Source organism: Macaca fascicularis, chromosome 2 (genome assembly GCF_037993035.2).
Source record: "Macaca fascicularis isolate 582-1 chromosome 2, T2T-MFA8v1.1".
NCBI lineage: Eukaryota > Metazoa > Chordata > Mammalia > Primates > Cercopithecidae > Macaca > Macaca fascicularis.
In genome coordinates, this window is record NC_088376.1 from 3299699 (window position 1) to 3325520 (window position 25822).

The window sequence follows — 25822 nt, forward strand, 5'->3', positions numbered from 1 at the left end:
TTAGCTGACTTCATCAGGTTTTATACAAAATTGAGAAACAGTACATATTTTAGTTTGAAGAGTGAATGTGTTTCAGTGTGAGGTGAAACAAAAAATGGAGGAACATAGGAATTCAATTCTAAATGTTATTTTGCTAAAGTTTTTTGTTTGTTTGTTTTTTGTTTTTTTTTTTTTTTTTTGAGACGGAGTCTTGCTCTGTTGCCAGGCTGGAGTGCAGTGGCGTGATCTCAGCTCACTGCAACTTCCACCTCCCATGTTCAAGTGATTGTCCTGCCTCAGCCTCCTGAGTAACTGGGACTACAGGCATGTGCCACCACACCCAGCTAATTTTTTTGTATTTTTGGTAGAGACAAGGTTTCACCATGTTGGCCAGGATGGTCTCGATCTCTTGACCTCGTGATCCACCCACCTCGGCCTCCCAAAGTGCTGGGATTACAGGCGTGAGCCACTGCGCCCAGCCTGCTAAAGTTTTTTAATGAAGCAAGTTATGAAAGTTTCACTTTTTCTTTTTTTAGAGATCTTAGAAAATTCAAAGATGCCAAGAAGCAATTCGAAAAAGTCAGTGAAGAAAAAGAAAACGCATTAGTAAAAAATGCCCAAGTACAAAGAAATAAACAACATGAAGTTGAAGAAGCCACCAACATTCTGACAGCAACAAGAAAATGTTTTCGACATATAGCCCTCGATTATGTGCTTCAGGTATGTAGTTTCTTACTGTGTAGGTTTTCAGACAGTGCTTACTAAATAGGTTGTTACTTTTGAGTGATTGCCCTAAGAAGAGTAAATAAATACTTTTACTTTGAGCTTAAAGTTAAAACATAATCTTTCGTGGAAAATTTCCGTCTGTATAGCTATAGTGTATCTATGTGTGTATGGATATCATCTGTATAGCTATAGTGTATCTATGTGTGTATGGATATCATCTGTATAGCTATAGTGTATCTATGTGTGTATGGATATATATTCCTTGGGTTCTGAGTTCTGCCTCTTTTCTCTTAACTTTATATTTCCCATTTAAAAATGTTAAAAATCTTTTTAGTTGCTATATTTTGTTCTCTGGAGTTGTTGTATCAATTTAATTATCTTTTATACCATTTTATTATTTCAGTAAATTTAGGGGTACAAGTGGGTTTTTGGTCACATGATGAATTGCATAGTGGTAAAGTGTGGGCTTTTTTCGTATCTGTCACTCCAGTAGTATACATTGTACCCAATAGGAAATTTTTCATCCCTCACCTCCCTCCCAACCTTCCCCCCTTTCTGAGTCTCCAGTGTGCATTATACTACTCTGTATGCCCCTGAAAACCTACAACTTAGCTTCTACTTATAGGTGACAACACATGACGTTTGTTTTTCTGTTCCTGTGTTACTTCCTTTAGGGTAAGGGCCCCTAGTTCCTTCTAAGTTGCTGTAAAAGACATTTATGGTGTTCAAGTTTTTACTGGCAATAGGGAAAATATAATTTTCAGTAATTGTGAGTGATAATAACATCTTTACACTTCTTATTTCTTTAGATTAGATTCTTAGAGGTGCTAAGGTTCACCATATTGCCAAATGAAAAATCTTTCTAGAAGTAGTGTTACCATATTTTTGTATTAGGTGCTGCTTTTAAAAACTAGAAATCTGTATTTGGTAAATTGCTTGGTGATCTTCCAGTCTAATTTATAACTGAAACTAGTTTGAATGTGATAGGTCTCCAAAGGTATTTGAAACATGGGAAAAATGAAGGCATATTATATTGCTTGATTCTATATATCATGGAATTTAAAGCCAAAAAACTTTGAATGCTTAGGGAATTACCTCATATAAATCTTCTTTTCAAAACAGTAGTGGTTGTCTTCAGAGATTGTTTACTTCACAATGATCACAGAGTATTTCTTAAGAAAAAATACCAAATAGAAATTAGTAATTAAAAATTACTTAGGTAACTTTGCAAAACAATAGAAAATTAGCTAAGTTTTTTTCCATTAAGTTCCTCTTCAGTAAGTGGGAAGTTAAAGTTTTAAAATTAATTGTACTTTTGGAGGAAATGTTGCTAGACGGGAGTAGGCTATTTCCTGGGTCCTGTACCTACCTCACATTGTACCATTTTCTGCTGTAGTGTGAGTACTCGCCCTGCCTAACCCACTAAAATGGCTCATGCAGAGGTTTTATTCGCTAGACATGTTTCAGTTTTTAACAAACTTGGCTATTCTGTTTTACTCCTTCTTGAAACATTCTTTTATCTTGATTTATCTGAAACTGCTTTTAGGTCTTCCTCCCAACTTCTGTTTCTTTTCCAGTTCTGTCTTGGGCCTCACTCCTTTGTCTGCCTTTGCACTTTCCTTTCTAGTGTTCCATCTTTGGTTTTATTCTTTTCTTTTCTTCATTGTTTTCTGTCAGTCTCATCATGCCCCTTGCTTGAATCACTACCTGTTATAAGTAGATGACCAAATGTTTTTTCACAGAGGTACTTCGTTCTCGTGTTCAGAACTGAAATCTCTCATCTTCCAAAATGGCTTCTCTTTCCCTTTTGCCCTTATCTATTTGAATGGTGTCGCTTTTTTACTCTCATAGAAGTTTGAAATGAGAGAATTATGTCAGATACTCTCCTCATTCTAAGCCAGTATATGTAGTTGCCAAAATGTCTTGAAAATTCCTCCTGTGTACCTCTTAAATGGGTTCTTTCTTCACCTTTGCTGCAGCCCTAACCAAGCCTTACCGTATCTTGTCTGGAGTATTAAGGTATTCTCATGAAATTGGTCTGCCTTGCGTTGCTTTTACTTGCCCTGTCACTAATTCATTCTGTTTTATGATCAGTGTTACTCAGACTTCTGCAGGCCAAAAGGAATAATTTTCGCCCCTGCCTTCTCTTTGTGCCTGTATTTTCGTACACATTGCAGTTAGACTACTTACACGTTATTGCAAATATTTATTTATATGTTTTCTCTATTTCTAGATTGTATCCCTAGCCTCTAGTCCAGTGGTTAGAAAATAGATATGTTGTAAATGGTTTTTGAGAGAGCGAATGGCTTAATGTTACAAATTTTATAGTGAGAGGATTAGCTGAAATTTTCATTATTTTTAAACTTATATGTTATTTTCTTGGATATCCATATGTAAGTTAGGAATTCTCACACTGCCTCCTCATGCCCACCCCCGCAACAAATACCTGTTAGTTTGTTTGATTTTTCTGATGGGAACTATTTTATCATTTTATGGCCTTTATTTCATTTATATCTACTTTAGAGAATAGTAAGTAATAAATATCCAAATATATAAAGTTTGTCTTAACTACTCTAAATATTTGAGTTTACTTTTTTCCTCCAATAATTTAAATGCTATATAATTTAATTATATAATATAAAAATCTATTTTATATAGCATTTTATTTTATTTATAACATTTAAATTTAAAAATTTTATATAGCACTTAATTTTTTTTCAAATAGAATAAAGGACTTATAAAACAGGCATTTTAACATTATTCAGCGTTTGAGTAGTGGGCTATTTGCAGCTTCTGCTTTACTTAGAGCATTTGAAAGTAAATATTGTAGTTCTCTAAACTGAATAGGCTTTGAAATACATGTAGAAGAAACTAGGCTTTTGTTTTTGTTTTTGTTTTTTTGAGAAAGAGTCTTGCTCTGTTGCCTAGGCTGGAGTGCAGTGGTGCGATCCCAGCTCACTGCAACCTCCGCCTCCAGGGTTTAAGTGATTCTCCTGTCTCAGCCTCTGGAGTAGCTGGGATTACAAGTGCCCACCACCACGCCTGGCTAAGTTTTGTATTTTTAGTACAGACAGGGTTTCACCATGTTGGCCAGACTGGACTTGAACTCCTGATCTCAAGCAGTCTGCCCGCCTCAGCTTCCCAAAGTGCAAGGATTACAGGCATGAGCCACTGCACCCAGCCAGAAACTAGTCTTATAGTTAAGTTACTTAGATTTTTCTTGTTTTTTTTTTTTTTTTTTTTTTTAATGCTTTAAAATTATTTGATAAAATACAGAATTCAGTCGGAAGGACATATTAAAAAGATATTTTATAATCTTTTGACAGTATTGGCAAAGAGTAAATGATTCTTAAACATTTCATTAAGCTGATACATAATAACAGACAAAAATAAAATGTTTATTGTGAATTTCTAGAGTTGGGAGAGATCCCCTAAAAGGGAAATCTTTTAATTTATTGATCTTTCAGTAAATTTAGTCTAATTAAAACATTTACTTAAAATCTGGCCGGGTGCAGGGGCTCATTCCTATAATCCCAGCGCTTGGGGGGGCCAAGGCGGGGGGATTGCTTGAAGCAAGGAGTTTGAGACCAGACTGTGCAACACAGTGAGAACCTGTCTCTACAAAAAGTAAAAAAAATTAGCCAGGTCTGGTGGTGTGCACCTGTAGTCCCAGCTACTCAGGAAACTGAGATGGGAGAATTGCTGGGGGCTAAGGCAGGAGGATTGCATGCCCAGGAGTTCGAGGCTGCAGTGAGATCTGATCGTGCCACTGCACTCCGGCCAGAGTGGGCAACAGAGTGAGACTCTGTCTCTAAAAACAAAACCTGTTAATTTATTTAAGAAATATTTATTGAGTGCTTAGTGTGTGCCACTACAGCTGGGAATAAGGCAAAGACCCTGCTCTCACTAGAATTTACACTTTGGTTAGGGAGAAGACACAAATCAGAAAATATAAGGTAGTTATTAATGTTCTGAGTAAAATAAATAGGGTTGGTGTACTAGACAGTGCATAAGAAGCTACCTTACACCTTTGTGAGGAGACGGTATTTAAGTTGGACCTGATTGGTATGAGATAGCCTGGTACCCATCTAGGCAGAACATCATAACGTGTAGACAGAACAGCCAGTACAAAGGCATTGAGGTGGGAGTGGTCCCAGGTTGTGGTTGGAGTACAGAAAGGGGGAAAGTAATAGAAGAATAGGTTGAAGAGATGAGGTAGGTAGGGGCTACATCACAGTGGGCCTTGCCAGCCATGGTAGGAAGTTGGAGGGTGTTAAGGCAGAGGTAACATGATCTTATTTATATTTTTTTAAGGTGGGCCCGGCGTGGTGGCTCACGCCTGTAGTTCTAGCACTTTGGGAGGCCAAAGCGGGTGGATCACCTGAGGTCAGGAGTTAAGACCAGCCCGAGCAACTTGGAGAAACTGTGTCTCTACTAAATACAAAAAATTAGCTGAGCGTGGTGGCACATGCTGGTAATTCCAGCTACCCAGGAGGCTGAGGCAGGAGAATTGCTTGAACCCAGAAGGCAGAGGTTACAGTGAGCCGAGATCGCACCATTGCACTCCAGCCTGGGCAATAAGAGCAAAACTCCATCTCAAAAAAAAAAAAAAAAAGCAAAAAAAATGCTGACTGGTTGCTGTGTGTATAATAGATTGTAGGGAGTTGAGAATGGAAGCAGATGGAAGCAGAGAAGAGACTAATTCATAGCCTTTTGCAGCAGTCTGGAAAAGACATGATGGTGATAGTGGTAAAGTGATGAGAATTTGCATTTAGGTTGTATGTTGAACTTTGATGAGCAATGAGATAAAGAGGGTGGGAAAAAGATGGAATTCCCAGAGTTTCAAATGTCAAAATAGTTCCATCACTCTAATATTTAAATAACCAGTTTTTCTTTTAGCTCAGAAATGTATGAGAATTTCACTGGAATGTTTGTCTTAACTGTGTTTTGCAAAAGGATAGTTGAAGGATGGAAAAGCTCGAACTTTGTTTTTATTTGCTTTTTGGAAAAGTGTTAAACCATTAAAATAAGTTTTATAATATTGCGTTATGGATTAGCTTTAAAATAATGCATGGGTGATTAACCACATGTGTTTTCCCTTAGATTAATGTTCTTCAATCAAAAAGGAGATCAGAAATCCTAAAATCAGTAAGATATTAATTGAAATGATGTTTTAAATATTTTAATATGAAACTAAATGTACATATTTAGGTGTTGAAAGAACATCTGCTATGTACATGATAAGGTTTATGATTGCTCTTCTTTTTGATCTTCATCTGTATTTCTTATGTGGCACTGGACTTCTTTGTCTCCTTTGTGTTCGAGTTATTTGTGTGTCTCGTCTGTTGATACACTGTGAGGTCCATAAAGGGACACTCTCTACTGTTAAACGTTTTTGTTTTCTTTTATCCTAATATGTTGCTTTACATGCACTAGATGCCCAGTACCATTTGGTGAATAACTAAAAATGTTTGGTTTAAAAACCTGTGAGAATATTTCAGAATTTGTTTAGAAAGTTATGAACATAAAAAACTGTTACACTTAGGTTTTGAATTTTTTCTCACTTGTTTTGCTTTAAAATTTTTTTGCTCAACCTCTTTCAACATATTTACATTTTTCTTTATGATTTTTGGCATTATTTGGACTTTAAAAATATTTGAGATTGAGGATTTATATGAATAGTATCATTTTTGGAGAATTTTTCCCTTAGAGTTGATGGTGGATCATTCTTTTGGTTTGTTCTTTGGTATGCAGTTACAGAACCAGTGGGATAAAATTGGGGGATCACTTTTTTCCCTGAGCCTCTTCACCCCATGACAATGATTTTTTTTTTTTTTTTGCGGTGGGGAGCCGTTTTTTTGGTCTTAAAAGCTAACGAAGGCTGTCTGTGGTGGCCCATGCCTGTAATCCCAGCACTTTGGGAGGCTGAGGCAGGTGGATCACCTGAGGTCAGGAGTTCAAGACCAGCCTGGCCAACATGGTGAAAACCCATCTCAACTAAAAATACAAAAAAATTAGCTGTGTGTGGTGGCGGGCACGTGTAATCCCAGTTACTTCATGATGCTGAGGGGAATTGCTTGAACCCAGGAGGTAAAGTTTGTAGTGAGCCGAAATCGTGCCATTGCACTCCAGCCTAGGTGACAAGAGCAAACTCTGTCTCAAAATAAAGTTAATGAAGAAGTGTGCAGGGCATGATATGGTATGGCATATCATATCTTTATATTTTGATAACTTTAGTAATAATCTCTCAACTCTGAATTACTTACTGACTTTTCCCCCAAAAGGCTATATTTAAGTAGCCTTAGATCCTTGTCCCCACCTAGCTTTTTTTCTAAATTGTATGTATATATTTGTGTTATAAGTTATCAGGTAAACACATTGTACTTCCTGTTTTTTAAAAGATAATGTTTATACCCCACTTGTTTTCGAGATTGACAGTAATGTATATTAATTGTAGAAAATTAGAATGTGTATGAAGAAAAATAAAAACGACTTACTAGTTCTGCTACCAAGGGGAAGCCACTATTAATATCACGGCATACATCTTCGTCTTTTTACTCTCTATGTCCGTCCTTGTGCGTGCGTGTGTGTGTGTACATAAACTTGAATATATGCCTTTTAAAATCACATTTAATGTTTTAATGGGACTCATTCCTACATACTATTTTATAACTTTCTCTTTTCACTAATACACTGCAAAGTTATATGTCATTAAATATCCTTTATTTAATGATGGCGTTTGTGGCCAGGTAGAATTCTGCCACCTGAATATCCTAGGGTTTGGATTAAATATCCTTTATTTAATGATGGCATTTGTGGCCGGGTAGAATTCTACCACCTGAATATCCTAGGGTTTGGCACATGTTTTTTGTAAAAGTCCAGGTAGTAAATATGGTGGGTTTTACAGGCCTCATGGTCTCTGTTGGAATTATTCAACTGTGCTATTATAACGAGAAAGACAATATGTAAATGAATGGCCATTGCTGTGTTCCAATAAAACTTTATAAATAAACACAAATTTGAATTTCATGTAATTTTCACCTATCATAAATTTTATTTATTTTCATTGTCTTTAAATCATTTAAAGATGTAAAAACCATTCGTAGCTCATGGACTATCAAAAAGGTGGTGAGGCCTAATAAAGTTTGCAGGTCATAGTTTACTGACCTTGAAGGAATATACCATAAATTAATTTCACCTATTAATGGATATTCAAATAATTTCCTTGTTTTTGACATTAAAACATAGCTTTGTCCTCATCATTCTAATGAATAATCCTATTATTTTCTTAGGATAGATTTATAAAGAAGATATTATATAGTCAAAGAATTAAGACTTTAGAAAAATATTGTCAAATTTCAAGAGTTATACAATATTTCTTCTAATATTGTGTGAAAATGGGTTTTCCTCCACATTTTACCAACACTGAGCATTCCGGTTTTTTCCCCCATGCTGCCCCTAGTTTGTTGGATAGAAAGCACGATCTCATTATTCAGTTTTGCATTTTGTTAATACAGATGAGTTTGAACGGTTTTCCGTGTTTTTTGGCCAGTTAGATACCTCATATGTCATTTGTCTTTTTTTCTGTTGGAGTGTTCATCTTTTTCATGTTGATTTGCAACATCTCTTACATCTTAAGACTGTTAATTCTTTGTCATGTGTTTTTCCCTAGTTTATCATTTGTCTTTTAATATGCTCGTTTTGCATTTTGATGTACAGGCATATTTTATATTTTTATGTAGTCCTAGCTATTAATCCCATCCCTCTTTTTAAATTGTTAATTAATTTTTAAAAATAATTTATCAGTTTTTATTCACAAATTTGTGCAATGATCACTATTATCTAATTCCAGAATAATTTTCCTCTTCTGAGTTTTGTCCTTTTGCCTCTGTGTTTTAATGGTGTTTTTTTTTTTTTTTTTTTTTTTTTTTTTTTTTTTTTTTTGAGACGGAGTCTTGCTCTGTCGCCCAGGCTGGAGTGCAGTGGCCGGATCTCGGCTCACTGCAAGCTCTACCTCCCGGGTTTACGCCATTCTCCTGCCTCAGCCTCCCGAGTAGCTGGGACCACAGGCGCCCGCCACCTCGCCCGGCTAGTTTTTTGTATTTTTTTAGTAGAGACAGGGTTTCACCGTGTTAGCCAGGATGGTCTCGATCTCCTGACCTCGTGATCCGCCCGTCTCGGCCTCCCAAAGTGCTGGGATTACAGGCTTGAGCCACCGCGCCCGGCCTAATGGTTTTTTTTTTAAGTAGTTTTTTTTGGAGGATTTTTGAGTATTAAGGACTTTATGACCTATTTTAGACTTCAGAAAATTGAACAGTTGCCACTTGTTAAAAATAACATGGATGTTTAGAATATTTTTTCAGTATTCATTTAATTATATAATTCCTTCCATGTAAAAACTTAATTAAAATGAGGGTGATTTTTCTCTTTAAAATAGGTAAAATATGGGAAAACGTGGACAAATCTCTGCTTATTAATGTCAGCTTTTTAGATTTGTGGAATGAATGTAAAGAAAGTTCCATATTGGCAAATTCAGTTGACTCATTTTATTTTGGTATCTTGAGAGAAAAACCAACATTCTCCTACTTTAGGTTGTGCTTGGTGCTCTAGTAGATTGTAAAGTATTTGTGTTTTCTTTTGAGCACTTTATATTTCTCTTATCTTTTTGCCTTTTTTGCAGCTTAAGGTTTGTCAGTGAGCTTGGTTGAAGGAGCACATAAATACTTTATAATGGACCTAGGAAAATAGTAGAGTTATTGAAAATTGGATTATTTGAATCTGCTGTATACATTTTGATCACCTAAATATAGTCTAAACGACTAAAATTTTGAGCATTAAAAAAATTTTAAACCACTGGGAAATTTCTTTTAAATAAAATTTATTTTCATTGTATTTGAAAATATTTTTGAAATACTCTTTTAAAACAGATGACTCAGTTTAATTTTCAAATAGGTTTGATGAACTGGGCACGGTGGCTCATGCCTGTAATCCCAGCACTATTGGAGGTGGAAGTGGGAGGATTGCTGGAACCCAGGAGTTTGAGATCAGCCTGGGTAACATGGCAAGACTTTGTCTCTACAAAAATTAGCTGAGCATAGTGGCGCATGCCTGTGGTCCCAGCTACTTAGGAGGCTGAAGTGGGAGAATCACCTGAGCCTGGGAGGTACAGGTTGCAGTGAACTGTGTTTGTGCCACTGCATGCCAGGCCTGGGTGACAGAGCAAGACGCTGTCTTTTTTATATATATAAAATATTTCAGAATGTCTATCTACGAGTAGATTTTAAAATGGTCATCTTTTTTTTCCCCCTTTAGATGTTGTCATTTATGTATGCCCATTTGGCCTTTTTTCATCAAGGATATGATCTGTTTAGTGAACTTGGACCCTACATGAAGGATCTTGGTGCACAGGTAATGTTGCGGTATATTTCTTGATTCTGTTTTATACACTGGTATTTGTATTTTTAAAGAAATTTAGCATATTGGAGGTGTGTTAGTCTCTTCTCATACTGCTATAAAGAGCTGCCTCAAACTGGGTAATCTAGAAAGGAAAGAGGTTTAATTGACTCACAGTTCTGCATGGCTGGGGAAGCCTTACAATCATGGCAGAAGGCAAAGGGAAAGCAAGGCATCTTCTTCACAAGGCAGCAGAGGGGAGAATGAATGCAAGAGAAACTACCAAACACTTATAAAACCATTAGATCTCGTGAGAACTCACTATCACGAGAACCAGCATGGGGGAAACCCCCCGCATGATTCAGTTCCCTCCACCTGGTCTCTCTCTTGACACATGAGGATTATGGGGATTATAATTCAAGAGGAGATTTTGGGTGAGGACACCCAAACCATATCAAGGAGGACTTGATGTTTTATTTATTTAATGAAGAATGAAGTTGGATGCTATAGCAGATTTATATGTGGGTTAATACTCAAATGTTTGCATTTTGGGTATACCCAAAAAATGAAATCAAAGGTAAAAAGAACCTTATGTTATAGTTTGTATATGAAGGTATTGAAAAGGAGAATTTAAAAACAAAGTGTGGCCGGGCGCAGTGGCTCACACCTGTAATCCCAGCACTTTGGGAGGCCAAGGCGGGCGAATCACAAGGTCAGGAAATCGAGACCATCCTGGCTAACACGTTGAAACCCCGTCTCTACTAAAAATAAAAAAAACTTAGCCAGCCTTGGTGGTGGGCGCCTGTAGTCCCAGCTACTCAGGAGTCTGAAGCAGGAGAATGGCGTGAACCTGGCAGGCGGAGGTTGCAGTGAGCCGAGATCGCGCCACCGCACTCCAGCCTGGGCAACAGAGCAAGACTCCGTCTCAAAAAAAAAAAATAAAATAAAAAATATAAAAACAAAGTGTGTGTTTTGCAGTCTACATAACTGGACTTATTTTTAAATTTCATACATTTGGATAATTGAATTATTGTTCCAATTTGCTTTTCAGTTGAGTTAGAGCTCTTTTTTATTTTCTAAAAACTTGTATCTTGTTATTTGAATAAAAAAAATTTTAGAATCTTAAAATTATAGAGCTCTTGGGAACTTTTTCATTTCATATAGTCACATGTGGCTATCTATGGCTATGTGTAATAGCTCTATACATATACATACAAATTTTATATGTATAAAAATGTCATTATGTTCAAACTATTTTTTCATATCTGATCATAACGTTATATTAGATCTGTTCGGGGGACTTTGTTTTTTGTTGATGAGCATTCTTTATTTAACACTGTCGATTTTTAGGTGATTTTCTTTCTCAAGATGTTTCAGTTTAGTTTCCAAGAGGAGGGGACTGATGATGAAAAATAGATTTTAGGCCAGGCACAGTGGCTTATGCCTGTAATCCCAGCACTTTGGGAGGCTGAGGCATGCAGATTACATGAGGCTGGGAGTTTGAGACCAGCCTGGCCAACATGGTGAAACCCCGTCTCTACTAAAAATAAAAAAATTAGCTGGGTGTGGTGGCATATGCCTGTAATCCTAGCTACTCGGGAGGCTGAGGCATGAGGTGGAGTTCTCAGTGAGCCAAGACTGGGTCGTTGTACTCCAGTCTGGGTGACAGAGGGAAACTCTGTCTCAAAAAAAAAAAAGGAAAAGAAAAATTGAGTTTAAGGAAAAAGGTAAGAGTGGAATGGGAATTGCGTTTACTGACCAGAGTATGTGTGAGTTGTGGGGTGTGTGTGTGTGTGTGTGTGTGTGTGTTGAGACAGGGAAGGACATGTAGGGCATATGCTGTGGATTACATGTATTCTGTTTTCTGCCTCTACAGAACTTACTCTCTTGGGAGAAGCCAACAAGGCACCACACTCTTAATCTCTGTGCTGAATACCTTGTGTGTGTAACAGTTGGGATGAGGTTTGTTTGCAAATAATAGAAAACTGAGAATATTAGTAGTTTAAAAAAGAGAGTTTTATTTCTCTTATGTAAAGTTGAAGACATGGTATGGTGGCAACTTGGTTAGCAGGAGTGCAGGCTTCTGTTTTTTGATCCTACCTCATAGTTCAAAGTGGCCAATCAAGCTTTAGCTAACATACCCAAATTCCAGCTAATAGGAAGAAGGAAGGGAGAATGAAAGATACGTTTTTCTCTTTTTAAGCACATTTCCTAGAAATTGTACATATCACTTCTACATACATCCCAATGCCAAGTCCTTAGTCACAGGGTCACAATAGCTGCAAGGGAAATTAACCTTAATGCCAGGTAGCCACGTGACCTGCTAGAATTTAGGGGTTCCATTGTTAAGGAAGAAGGAGAAAACAGATATTGCGGGACAGCTGGCCTTTTCCACCATATGGGGAAGGGTCAAAGTGTTGCAGGAACATATAGATAGGACATGTAAGCCGGACTTGGGGGGAAGGAGAGACCTTCCTAGGTTTTAGACATTCCTCACATACTATCAAATATTAGATTACACTGTCATCTTATATTCAGTATAATTTATAAAAGCAGTGTGAGTTGAATTGCAGTTGGCTAGCTGAAAAAACTATGTATTTTTAAAACATTTAATCATTTTAGTTTTATAGGTTCCCCCCGCCCCGCCCCAGATCTCAAATAAGTCTGCAGGTCCTTGAAAAACATCTAAGCCCCAGAGCCTGTAGTGCCTGGTCGATAAGATGTCCGGGTTGGAGGTGGCCAGTTGCGATATTCTTTTCATAATCAGTAGATAATGGCATCTGCAACTAAGGTCATGGCAGTAGAGATAGAAATGGTTAGATGTGAGGGTTAATATACAGCCCATCCGAGGGTGGAAGGGCGTGATGAGTTCACGCTTAAATATATTGATTTGTGAGGATAAGACGTGTAAGTGGATATTTGTGGAGCTCAGAAGAGGGAAGTAGACTAAATCAGTAGCATATAGTTGCTGATTGCAACCACAAGAGTGGGTGAGTTGATGGGGGGTGAGTTAGATATCTCTGAATCATAGAGCTATTTTTTAAAAAATCTAGTTGCCTAGACACCATACATAAAGATTTTTATTTTGTAAGTTAAGGTTGAGGTCCACTGGTATTGAGTTAAAAAAAAAAAACTGACTTGGGGCAGGGACCTAAGAAGGACTAAATTTTGAGGTGGCTCAGTAAGAGAAGCTGTGCTAGGACGTAGATGAGTGAGGGGGTGGAAAAACAGGAGACTGGCATTGTAGGCCAGGAAAAGTGTCTCAAAGGGAAGGAGTGGTTATCAGCTTCAATTATTAGAAAGTTAAGTAAACCTAGGACTGAGAAATACCTGTTGGATTTAGCAGCAAAAAGTTGTTACCTCTGTGAGAGATGCTGTTTCCATGGCGCTGGGGACCCGGGCAGTAGAAGCTGAATTACAGTGGGTAGATTAATATGGAAGGGGCAAATAGAGAAGGTGGTAGTATTTTAAAGAAGTTGTGTTATGAAGGAAAGAGGGAAAGAATGTGGTAGCTGGAGAAAGAGTATGGGTTAGCGGTTTTATTTTATTTTATTTTTAACTATAACCAATCAAATATTGTGTTTGCTTTATTTCTGTGTCTGTTCTGTAAAAGCCTCCCCATTGCATTCCCTCAGTGGAGCTCAGGAACTGCTTTTGATTTGGAACTTCCTGATTCTTTTTTTTTCTTTTATTATTACTATTATTATTATTATTATTATACTTTAAGTTCTAGGGTACATGTGCATAACGTGCAGGTTTGTTACATATGTATACTTGTGCCATGTTGGTGTGCTGCACCCATCAACTCCTCAGAACCCATCAACTCGTCATTTACATTAGGTATAACTCCCAATGCAATCCCTCCCCACTCCCAGCGGTTTTATTAAGGTAGAATGATTTGCACCAACTTAAAAGCAGATGGTAGTTCGAGGGAGAAGTTGAAAAGGAGAAAGAGAAGTGATGATATCTGAGGTTGGTGGGAGTGGAAGGGATTTAAAACACAGAAGGACCGGGGATACCTGCTTAGTGATAGGAACCTATTAAAATGGATAATGTCCAGTATTAACACAAACACGGGGCCCTTTTTACTGTGCTCCAAGTTATCTTCCTGATACATTTCCCAGTGTCTAGAAGATAAGACTCTGCCAGTCTTCACATTTCCCCAACTCGTGCCTTTTCCCAAACCCCCACCATCACGAAAGATATTTTTTCTTTATTCTTTTTCCCCATCAGAGAGGGGGAATTGTCCCCACTTTCCTGTTGTAATAGCAGTGGGGTTAGGGATGCAAGAGACATTTCTTTTTTCTTTTTTCTTTCTTTTTTTTTTTTTTTTTGAGATGGAGGCTTGCTCTGTCGCCCAGGCTGGAGTGCAGTGGCACGATCTCGGCTCACTACAAGCTCCGCCTCCCAGGTTCACACCATTCTCCTGCCTCAGCCTCCCGAGTAGCTGGGACTACAGGCGCCCGCCACCTCGCCCGCCTAATTTTTTTTTTGTATTTTTAGTAGAGGCGGGGTTTCACTGTGTTAGGCAGGATGGTCTCAGTCTCCTGACCTCGTGATCCGCCCATCTCGGCCTCCCAAAGTGCTGGGATTACAGGCGTGAGCCACCGCGCCTGGCTGCAAGAGACATTTCTTACCAATTAGACAGGCAGAAAACCATCACCTACATTGCAGAATTCATATATGCGTGCATATTTGTAAATATTTTGAATTTGGGGGCTCCCTTGTGCTGCATTTCAGTCTGAATGAATAATATTTATATGCCACTCAGAGCCGTAAAAACCATAGGATGGTTAGTCCACTCATTCCGCGTAAGAAATTTGTGTGAGAATATATTTTTCTAGTGCACCATGTATAGCATACCCACTAAATCAATGCTACATGTCACTAAGGTGTGTGTGTATTAGATCCTAGAGTAGTATGGTTGCCAGCTGTATCACGTACTTTATAATAGTGATAGATCTGTTTTATTGTGGGTATTTTTTTGGTTAATCTCTATTACTATTCAGTAATACTATCTGACTAGAATTATTCTTCTGTAGAAAAAAATCATTTGTGATAAAGGATCAAATAGCTTTTTTGAAAGAGACTTTAAAAATTTAGTTTTTAAAAGATACAACTTAAAATGTTTAGACATTTAACGCTTTTTTCCATATTCCTGCTGATCTGATATGTATGTTTTAATTTTTTCATTTATCGAACATGTGTTAATCATTTATGGGTGATGGAGGTTCAGAGTTGGAAAGCATCATCGTAGTCTAGACAATGAAACCCACATAATAAATAATGTATAACCCAATTATTGTTAGTTTAGCAAATATGATTTCAAGAAGCCAGTGCATTTCTTGTGACATATTACCGGAAATTGAATACTTCCCTTATGATGGATATCCTTTCTAATACAAAGGAACAAGAAATAAAAGGGTTTTTTATATATGTGTATATTATTTTGGGGGGGGTGGGGGATGGAGCCTTGCACTGTCGCCCTGGCTAGTGTGCAGTGGTGTGATCTCAGCCCACTGCAACCTCTGCCTCCTGGGTTCAAGCGATTCTCCTGCCTCAGCCTCCCGAGTAGGTCGGATTATGGGCACCTGCCACCATGCCTAGCTAATTTTTTGTATTTTTAGGGGAGACGGGGTTTCACTATGTTGGCCAGGCTGTTCTTGAACTCCTGACCTCCTGATCCGCCCGACTTGGCCTCCCAAAGTGCTGGAATTACAGGCGTGAGCCACTGCGCCCGGCCGGGTTTTATAGTTTTATTAAGTTTTTTGAGCTTTTAAAAATGAGCCTTAAGAATTGCTGATTTCCTACCTTGGTCTTATGAATGATTACTATTCTTTTATTATTTTTAGCTTTCTCTTTTATCTGGTGAATTATTTTTTCTTCTTTTTAGATTTGATTATGACGTTAGGGAGCCAACCTGAAAACATGAAGAAACATCTTGAATGATTGGAAGTAGCTGTTAGAGTGAATTTGTGAGAGCTGGTTTAGCTGGTTGGTACTAGTTTAGCTGCACTACTTTTTGCTATTATGAGAAAGAAGTCACTAGTGTCTTCTTCGTATCTTTGATTTTAACTACCTGAATTTGCTTAGTAGGTCAGCAGGCAGCTTAAGCTAGAGTCATTTTCCTTATTTAAGGATTGAAAGTGTATCACTGGGGTACCTGTGACAAGGCCTCCAATCATGTATGTACGGCACCATGACTATTCTTGGAAATCTTTTTTCTTCTAATGGAGATATGGATCTTCTCAAAGAGAACTTGATAGCAGAAAAAAATATGAACTTCTACTTCAAAGTTTAGCCAAAACCTTTTTAAATAAGCTTAAATTGAGTGATTTTTTTATTTATCTGTGAAATGATTTGGAATATGGTTTGAAAAAATAATCCATACTTTTTTTAAGTCTGCAGTTTTCTCTTTTTCCCTTTTTACAGTTGGATCGACTGGTTGTGGATGCAGCAAAGGAGAAAAGAGAAATGGAGCAAAAACATTCCACCATTCAACAAAAGGTACCTCAGGGGAAATTAAAAATTAATTCCGTTTTATACAGTCGCTTGGTTGTTGGTTTATGCAAGGTGTCATTGTATTGGAACCCATCTTTGGGTTGTTCTAATAATTAAATTGTGCAGATAAATTCCTCTTCTGTTTTTGAAGAGCGAAATGTTCTTCAGATTTTAAGGGACGTATTTTGTTATTTTTTCGGATCTTTGAAAGCTGTGCTCCTTGAATCAGTTTATAAAAATTTAAATCTCTTAGAGCCGTAACTAAGCTAAAAGTGGCCTTTAGTTAGAATTTAAAACACTATTCATAATTACATTCAGGATACCACCAACTCCCTGTAAAAGAGTGTGTCTGTGTGTGTGTTGCGGGGCAGGGGGTGTGGATGCATCTTAGTGTCAACATGCGTGTTTGGCCTTACAGACTTTCCAACTGCAGTCACTGCAAGGCAGCCTTTCCTCTCTGTGACGAGATGCTAAAGCTTCACCTGCATTGCCTGTTGAATTGCCTAAACCTAGCAAAACTGACTTTGAAAATAATGTTTTTAAAAATGAAAACTCAAATATTAAAACAGTTTTTATTTCTTCATGCTAAAAGAGTTGAGTGTGACATGCCTGCAACTCAACTTTCTTATATCGTCAGTAGTACTTTTTGTGTAGTTATCTGAAAATAAAGGGAGAGTGTTAAAGTTGAATATAGAAATATAAGTATGTACAGGATGCCATCTAGCATTGCTTTAAGAAATCTGTTTTCTTGATATTGAGCAGTAAAATCAACTTTTTAATGGTTTATTTAGAATTTAAAATACCAGTAAACTAGATCTGATATAGAAGATGTCAGTGAAAAAAGAAAACAAAATCAGTAGTAAAAGTAAGAAAAATTTAATTGATGATGGAGTATTAATGCTCAAAGAAAAATAATTAAAAAAGGAAAGATTTCTACAAGACCACCTTTAAGTTAGTTACTTTCTGGTTAGTGTCAGGTGAGACAACCTCCACGTTTTATTTTGTTTTGTTTAAAGTTAGATTAACTTTTGTGTGGGTAACTTTATTTTAAGTTGACAAATAAAAATTTTACGTAATTAAAGTGTACAGTCTGATGTTTTGATGGGTAACGAGTTTTAATGACATGATCATGAAAAGATTGCTAAAAATTGGGACCAATTGTTTTTAATTAAAATGAGATATCATGGTATTTGTAGGAATATTTGAATATTTCCTTAAATTGAATTATTTAATAAACAGTACACATCTTTTAATATCTTTTCCTATTGTGAACACAGTTCAGTGTTGTACTGAAGGTTCAAAATGGTAAATTATTAACTCTAAGAATACCTTATTTGATTTTAAATAATATTCAACTGTTTTCCTTTAAAGAAAATAGTGCTGCTTTTTGCTCATTATGAATGCTCACCTCTTTTCTGCCCTTAAATGCTGACACAAGGCTGCACTACAGGTAAAAAAAAAAATCCACTAAAAACTAAGGGAAAGTATGTCTCATGTAGTTATTTAGATTTTTCAAAAATTTAAATTGATCAGTTGGAGAAACAGTGATGCTTTGAACATTCATGTGTGGATACGTGCATGCATTTTGCATTTCTGATATATTTATACCTAGAAGTAAAACTGCTGAGTTAGAAGGTGTATTAGCTTTAGTAGATCATTTAGCATAAGCAGATAATGCTACATTGTTTTTCAAAATATTATACTATCTTAGCAGACAGCACTGTATGAGAGTTCCTATTTGCCACCTCATTATATTATGAGACTTTTAGATTTTGGCCGATTTGATCAGTAGATACTGACATCTTCTCGTAGTTTTAACTTCTTTAGTGACTAATGAGCTTAAGCACCTTATCTTGTATCTGTTGGTCTTTTGCGTATCTTACTTGTAAAACGTCTATTAATCTTTCTCTCATTTTTCCACCAGGCTGCCTAACTGTTTGATCAACTTAATAATACATTTGAGGCATATGTGTTTTTAATTTTCATATAGCTTATTTTTATCAGTCTTATGGTTGATGCTTTTTGTGTCTTGTTCAATAAATTCTTTCCATTTCAAGATCATGAAGAGATATATCTTGTATTATAGATTTACTCTTTAGATTATTTTTATTATTTTTTTTTTTGGTCCTGTCACCCAGGTGGAGTGCAGTGGCGCGATCTCTGCTCACTGCAATCTCCTCCTCCTGGGTTTAAGTGATTCTTCTGCCTCAGCCTCCCAAGTAGCTGGGATTATAGCTGCGCATCACCATACCCAGCTAATTTTTGTATTTTTAGTAGAGATGGGATTTCACCTTTTTGGTCAGGATGGTCTTGATCTCCTGACCTCAGGTGATCCATCCACCTCAGCCTCCCAAAGTGCTGGGATTACAGGTGTGAGCCATCGTGCTACTTTTTAGACCTTTAATTGGGTTTTTGTGTGTGGTGTGAGGTAGAGATCGTTTCCTTTAATTCTCCCACTGGTAGTCAGTTGATCCAGACGAGTTATTAAAAAGTTTGCCCTTTCCCAAATGCTCTGTGGTATATCCTGTGTTATATATCACGTATGTGAGGTCCATTTCAGTTTCTCTATTCTGTTTCACTGTCTTTTTGTCTAAACTGTCGATACTATGCTGTCTTAATTATTTTTGGCTTTAGAGTGATTTCTTTTTTTTTTTTTTTTTTTTTGAGACGGAGTCTCGCTCTGTCGCCCAGGCTGGAGCGCAGTGGCCTGATCTCAGCTCACTGCAAGCTCCGCCTCCCGGGTTCACGCCATTCTCCTGCCTCAGCCTCCCGAGTAGCTGGGACTACAGGCGCCCGCCACCTCGCCCGGCTAGTTTTTTGTAGTTTTAGTAGAGACGGGGTTTCACTGTGTTCACCAGGATGGTCTCGATCTCCTGACCTCGTGATCCACCCGTCTCGGCCTCCCAAAGTGCTGGGATTACAGGCTTGAGCCAGCGCGCCCGGCCAGAGTGATTTCTTTTTTTTTTTTTTTTCTTTTTTTTTTTTTGAGACAGAGTCTTGCTCTGTCACCCAGGCTGGGGTGCAGTGGCCGGATCTCAGCTCACTGCAAGCTCCGCCTCCCGGGTTTAGACCATTCTCCTGCCTCAGCCTCCCGAGTAGCTGGGACTACAGGCGCCCGCCACCTCGCCCGGCTAGTTTTTTGTATTTTTTAGTAGAGACGGGGTTTCACCGTGTTAGCCAGGATGGTCTCGATCTCCTGACCTCGTGATCCGCCCATCTCGGCCTCCCAAAGTGCTGGGATTGCAGGCTTGAGCCACCGCGCCCGGCCCAGAGTGATTTCTTTAGTGACTAATGGGCATCTTATATTTACTGGTCATTTGGATATCCTATTTGTGAACTATTAGTCTTTTTATCTCATTTTCCCACCAGGTTGCTTAATTGTTGATCAAATGCTTTTAAAATTTTTTTATTTCATTTTTAGTTTTTGGTAGTACATAGCAGGTGGTATTATTTATGGGGTATATGAAATATTTTGATACAGGCATGCAGTGCATAATAATCACATCATAGAAAACAGGATCCATCCCCTCAAGCATATATCCTTGTGTTACAAACAATCCTATTATATTCTTTTAATTATTTTTAAATGTACAGTTATTTTGACTGTAGTCACCCTGTTGTGCTATCAAATACTAGGTCTCATTCATTCTCTTTTTTTTTTTTTTAGTATCCATTAACCATCCCCACTCTCCCACACCCCCAGTGCCCACCACACCTCCCAGCCTCTAGTAACCATCCTTCTACTCTCCAGCTCCCTGAGTCCAGTTGTTTTATTTTTTAGATCCCACAAATAAGTGAGAACATGAATGTTTGTCATTCTGTTCCTGGCAAGCAAATTCTTGATATGTAATAGCAAATCTTCCTACCTTTCCTCCTTCAAGCTTCTATGAATCAAAATTGATATGTTTATTTTATTATATCTTTGATTCTATGCGCTTGGTATGTTCTCCATTTATTTAAGTTTTCTTTAATGGCTTTCATAAAGTTTTATGATTTTTCTTGTACATCTTTTGTTAGATTTATTCCTAGATATTTATATTCTAAATGTTATCTTTAAATTTATTTATTTTACCACTGTTCTGTCTGTGATAACATTGATTTCTCTGTATTGATTTTGTAACCAGTAATCTCTTTTAATATTGATTTATCTCTCAATTATTTTGGATGCTGTGTGTATAAAGTCTTATCATCTACCAATTATGATAGTTTTTTCCTTTCTTTCTAATCTTGTACTTTTTTTTGTTGTTTTGCTGGCTATGAGTTTCATCGTGATCTTGAGTGAAAGTGGTAACAGTGGTTTTTCTTGTCTTGTTTGCTATTTTAAAGGGAAGTTTCTATTAGATTCCCCTTTGACCAACCTTGGTTTTACATTCTGTTCCCTGGACCTCACACCAAAACTCAAGTTCTCCTGATAGGCAGATGTCCTTGCTCTCCTTACCTCTTTGAATTCCAGTGCTCACTCAGTCTCTTGCCTTTGAGTATTCCTTCCTGATTTATCAGGTCATCAATGTATTTAGGGAGATTCTAACACTATGTCTTTCGTCCAACATATTTCATTGCTAAAATTATGAAATCTGTCACATTTTAAGTACTACAGAATATTAGTTGATATTAATAGTAATTAAAGTGAAGACAGTTTATCTCAAGAAATATAGTTGAAAATTAGAGAAACACTTGTAATGCACTGCACTTTCAAGGAAGTCTTTTAAGTTGACCAAAGTTATGAAAAACTGAAGATGTTACAAACGAAACCTTTAGAATGTTAACAAAGTCAATTATATTTATTGCTTACTTAATTCTATCTGTATAATTAAATAAATTATAGCCTCAAATAAATTTTAAATGAGGGGATTAAAGTTTCCCTGATTTTTTTTTCCCCAAAGAAAAAGTAGGAAGAAATGTAGCAAGTCGTTTACAGATTCTGCTTCATTTGATTACTTTGGATTATCATGTCTTCTCGTGGTTAATGTTTCAAAGGCGTCAGGAGAGGTTATTATTATTTTTTTCTCTTTTAAAGTTCTGAATTTAGTCTGTTTCCTGTTCCTGACTTAGCACTCTCTTCAATTTGGAGGGCCCTTAGATGGTTGTCGCTCTGCTCGCCTCCAGGCAGGGCCCCAGCGTCTCAGCAGATGCTGCCACAATGTTTCCCACAACAGGAGGTTTACTGCTCCTTAGTAGGGTAGAATTCTCATTTTCATTATTGGTCCAGGAGGAATTTTAAAAGTTATGGGACTGGCCTTAGAGTTTTAAATTTGCTGAAAACAGCAGTCTTAGAGTTTTACTCAAAATGCTTTGGAAGTTTGTTAGGCAATATTTTAAATATTGAATTTCTGATTTCCAAACTTCATGAATTTTGGAAGGAAATTGAAAGTTTAAATTGCATTCAGGTGAAGATTTAGATCATTAAGACCCTTGAAGAAGACTGTGAGTGATTTCATAGTACTCATAAAAAAGGGAGTTCAACTTGCCCACTTCAAACTGTAGACTAAGATCCATTTCCTTTGAAAACTAAATTTTATTTTAGGAAAAAATGCCATAGACACTGTCAGATTCAAGAACTACCATACCCAGGCACAATGGCTCATGCCTGTAATCCCTGAACTTTGGGAGGCCGAGGCAGGTGAATCACTTGAGGTCAGGAGTTTGAGCCCAGCATGGCTAACATGGTGAAACCCCGTCTCTACTAAAAATACAAAAATTAGCTGGGCGTGGTGGCACACGTCTGTAGTAGTCCCAGCTACTCAGGAGGCTGAGGCAGGAGTATCACTTGAACCAGGAGGCGGATGTTGCAGTGAGCTGAGATTGTGCCACTGCATTCCAGCCTGGGCAACAGAGTGAGATTTTGTCTCAAAAAAAAAAACAAAAAAACTATCATGGTAGTAATATATTTAGAAAATAGTGGTAACTTTAAATAATCCCAATTAAATATAACCATATACTTTAAAAAAATTGTTAACACATATCACCATAAAATATTGTGATGGACTGGGTGCAGTGGCCCATGCCTGTAATCCCAGCACTTTGGGAGGCTGAGGCAGACAGATCACCTGAGGTCAGGAATTTAAGGCCAGCCTGGCCAACATGGTGAAACCCTGTCTCTACAAAAATACAAAAAATAGCTGGGCATGGTGGCGTATGTCCGTAATTCCAGCTACATGGGAGACTGAGACGGGAGAATCACTTGAACCCGGGAGCAGAGGTTGCAGTGAGCTGAGATCACTTCATTGCACTCCACACTGGGCAGCAGAGCGACACTCTGTCTCAAAAAAGAAAAAAAAAAAAAGTTGTGATAATTTTAAACATAATAGCCTGTGTAGTATTTAGTTGTTTCCCTTGTTTATTTGTATACATATTATTTTGTGCTTTTAATCACAATGTAGATACAGTTTGTATTGATTTATTTTCTGTTTTGCATTATATTCTATACAATTATCTGTCCTTAGGTCATCACAATAAGTATTGCATAAAATAATTCACTAAAGTCAAATACTTTAATGTATTGAAACATTTATTTATTATTGATCATTTAAGTCTCCCTTCATTTTTCTTATTAATATTGTTGTTGTAACTGTCTTAATATAAACCTTTTCTTCCTTTTGAACTCTTTCCTTAGGATCCATTTCTTGTCTAGGAAACTTAGTCAAGTCATATGAACTTCTTTATATGTTGTTTTGTCTAGGATTTCTCCAGTGATGATTCTAAGTTAGAATATAACGTAGATGCTGCAAATGGCATAGTTATGGAAGGATATCTGTTCAAACGAGCCAGCAATGCCTTCAAAACTTGGAACAGGTAATATATTTCAAATACTGGTCTTGATCTGTACATAGTTTTGATTTTCCGACTTTCTCTGTGATTTGACAGCTGTCTCCTTCGTAATTCTTTAACTTCTGTAAACTCCATAGAAGCTTTCCTGAACCCAGGCTATTGAAGAGAGGTGCCCTTTAGAAGCAGGTGAAGAATAACATCATTAATTCTAAATTCTAAAAGTAAGCAAGGATTAAATAAGGAAGCAAGGAAAATTTTTATAATGCTTGGTCTGTAGTGGCTGGCTAGTTCATTATAGTAAATCAATTTTGAATATGGTCTACCTCCTGTATTTGTCGTAAAATAAATTTGAGTACAAATTATGAATATGATAGATGAATAGGACAAGTGAGCTTTCTTTTTTGGTTTCTCCTCTATATGATGTTTATGTACATTTTGACTTAGTGTTTGCTTATTGTATTAGTCCATTTTCTCACTGTTATAAAGATACTATCTGAGACTGGGTAGTTTATAAAGAAAAGAGTTTTAATTGATGCACAATTCTCCATGGCTGGGGAACAGTCATGGCAGAAGGTGAAGGGGAAGCAGGCACCTTCTTCGCAAGGCGGCAGAGAGAGAGTGCTCAGGGGAAATTACCACTTTTAAACCGTTATATCTTGTGAGAACTCCCTCACTATCATGAGAGCAACATGGGGGAAACCACTCCCATGATCCAATCACCTCCCACCAGGTCCCTCTTTCAACATGTGGGGATTACAATTTAAGATGAGATTTGGGTGGGGATACAGAACCAGACCATATTTCACCCCTGACCTTTCTCAAATCTCATGTCCTTTTCACATGTCAGAATCAAACATGACTTCCCAACAGATCCCCAAAGTCTTACCTCATTCCAGCATTAACTCAAAAGTCCAAGTCCACAGTCTCATCTGAAACAAGGCAAGTCCCTTCCGTCTATGAGCCTGTAAAATAAAAAACCAGTTAGTTACTCCCAAGATACAATGGAGGTATAGGCACTGGGTAAATGTTCCCATGAAAAATGGGAAAATATGACCAAAACAAAGGGGTCACAGGCCCCACACAAGTTTGAAATGCAGCCAGGCAGTCATTAAATCTTAAAGCTCTAAAATCTCCTTTGACTCCATGTCTCACATTCCAGGGCAGGCTATGCAGGGGGTGGGTTCCTATGGCCTTAGGCAACTCCATCTCTGTGGCTCTGCGGGTGTAGCCCTGTGCTGCTTTCAGGGCTGGCATTGAGTGCCTGCGGTGTTTCCAGGTGCATGGTGCAAGCTCTTGGTGGATCTACCTTTCTGGGGTCTGGAGGATGTTGGCCCTCTTCTCAAAGTTCCACTAGGCAGTGCCCCAGTGGGGACTGTATGTGGGGGATCCAACCCCACATTTCCTTCTGCACTGCCTTAGGGGAGGTTCTCCATGAGGGCTCTTCCCCTGCCGCAGACTACTTCTGCCTGGACCTTCAAGCGTTTCTATACATCCTCTGGATTCTAGTTGGAGGTTCCCAAACCTAAATTCTCATCTTCCATGTATCTATAGGCCTAATACCACGTGGAAGCCACCAATGCTTAGGGCTTGCCCACTCTGAAGCAGTGGCCCAAGCTGTACCTTGGCCTCTTTTAGCCGTGGCTGAAGTTGGAGTGGGTGGGACGCAGGGCACCAAGTCCCAAGGCTGCACAGAGCAGCAGGGTCCTGGGCCCTGGCCCACAACTCTGTTTTTCCCTCTCGGTCTCTGGATCTGTGATGGAGGGGCTGCCTCAAAGATTTCTTACATGCCCTGGAGACATTTTTCCCATTGTCTTGGATATAAACGTTCAGCTCCTCATTACTTACGCAAATTTTTGCAGCTGGCTTGAATTTCTCCTCAGAAAATGGATTTTCTTTTATACCTCATGGTCAGGCTGCAAATTTTCCAAACTGTTATGCTCTGCTTCCCTTTTAAACTAAGTTCCAATTTCATATCTTCTCTTTGTGAAAGCATATCACGGTATGCTTTCAGGAAAAGCCAAGTCACCTCTTGAATGTTTTCCTGCTTAGAAATTTCTTCTGCCAGATATCCTAAATCATCTCTTTCAAGTTTAAGAACAGATCTCTAGGGCAGGGGCAAAAATGCTGCCAGTCTCTTTGCTAAAGTATAGTGAGAGTGACATTTGCTCCAGTTCCCAATAAGTTTTTCATCTCCATCTGAGACCACCTCAGCCTGGACTTCATTGTCCATATCAGTATCAGCATTTTGGTCAAAAGCATTCAACAAGTCTCTTGGAAGTTCCAAACTTTCCCTCATCTTCCTGCCTTCTGAGCCTTCCAAACTGTTCCAACCTCTGCCTGGTACTCATTTCCAAAGTGGCTTCTACATTTTCAGATTATCTTTATAGCAGTATTCCACTCTGCTGGTACCAGTTCTCTGTATTAGTCCATGTTCACACTGCTATAAGAATACTAC

At 37.9% G+C, this 25822-nt stretch overlaps 1 protein-coding gene and 1 long non-coding RNA gene across 24 annotated transcripts in view; one reads left to right on the forward strand and one right to left on the reverse strand.

The window, feature by feature from the left end:
* LOC135969585 (uncharacterized) overlaps positions 1 to 25822 on the reverse strand; it is a 305912-nt gene that overhangs the window by 119702 nt on the left and 160388 nt on the right. The gene's annotated exons all lie outside the window — the stretch shown is intronic.
* ACAP2 (ArfGAP with coiled-coil, ankyrin repeat and PH domains 2) overlaps positions 1 to 25822 on the forward strand; it is a 181299-nt gene that overhangs the window by 107774 nt on the left and 47703 nt on the right. For 21 of the 23 annotated variants that reach the window (XR_010584841.2, XR_012430551.1, XR_012430552.1 and 18 more), the window contains 5 exons: positions 516 to 699; positions 5809 to 5853; positions 10018 to 10113; positions 16531 to 16605; positions 23279 to 23391. Coding sequence is in view for 19 of the 23 variants with exons in the window: in XM_065539686.1 (XP_065395758.1) it covers positions 516 to 699; positions 5809 to 5853; positions 10018 to 10113; positions 16531 to 16605; positions 23279 to 23391 (513 nt within the window). In the remaining 4 variants the exon portion in view is untranslated. Of the gene's footprint in view, positions 1 to 515; positions 700 to 5808; positions 5854 to 10017; positions 10114 to 15996; positions 16093 to 16530; positions 16606 to 23278; positions 23392 to 25822 lie in introns of those variants that run through there. The other 2 variants (XM_074030737.1, XM_074030738.1) reach the window with 1 other exon arrangement.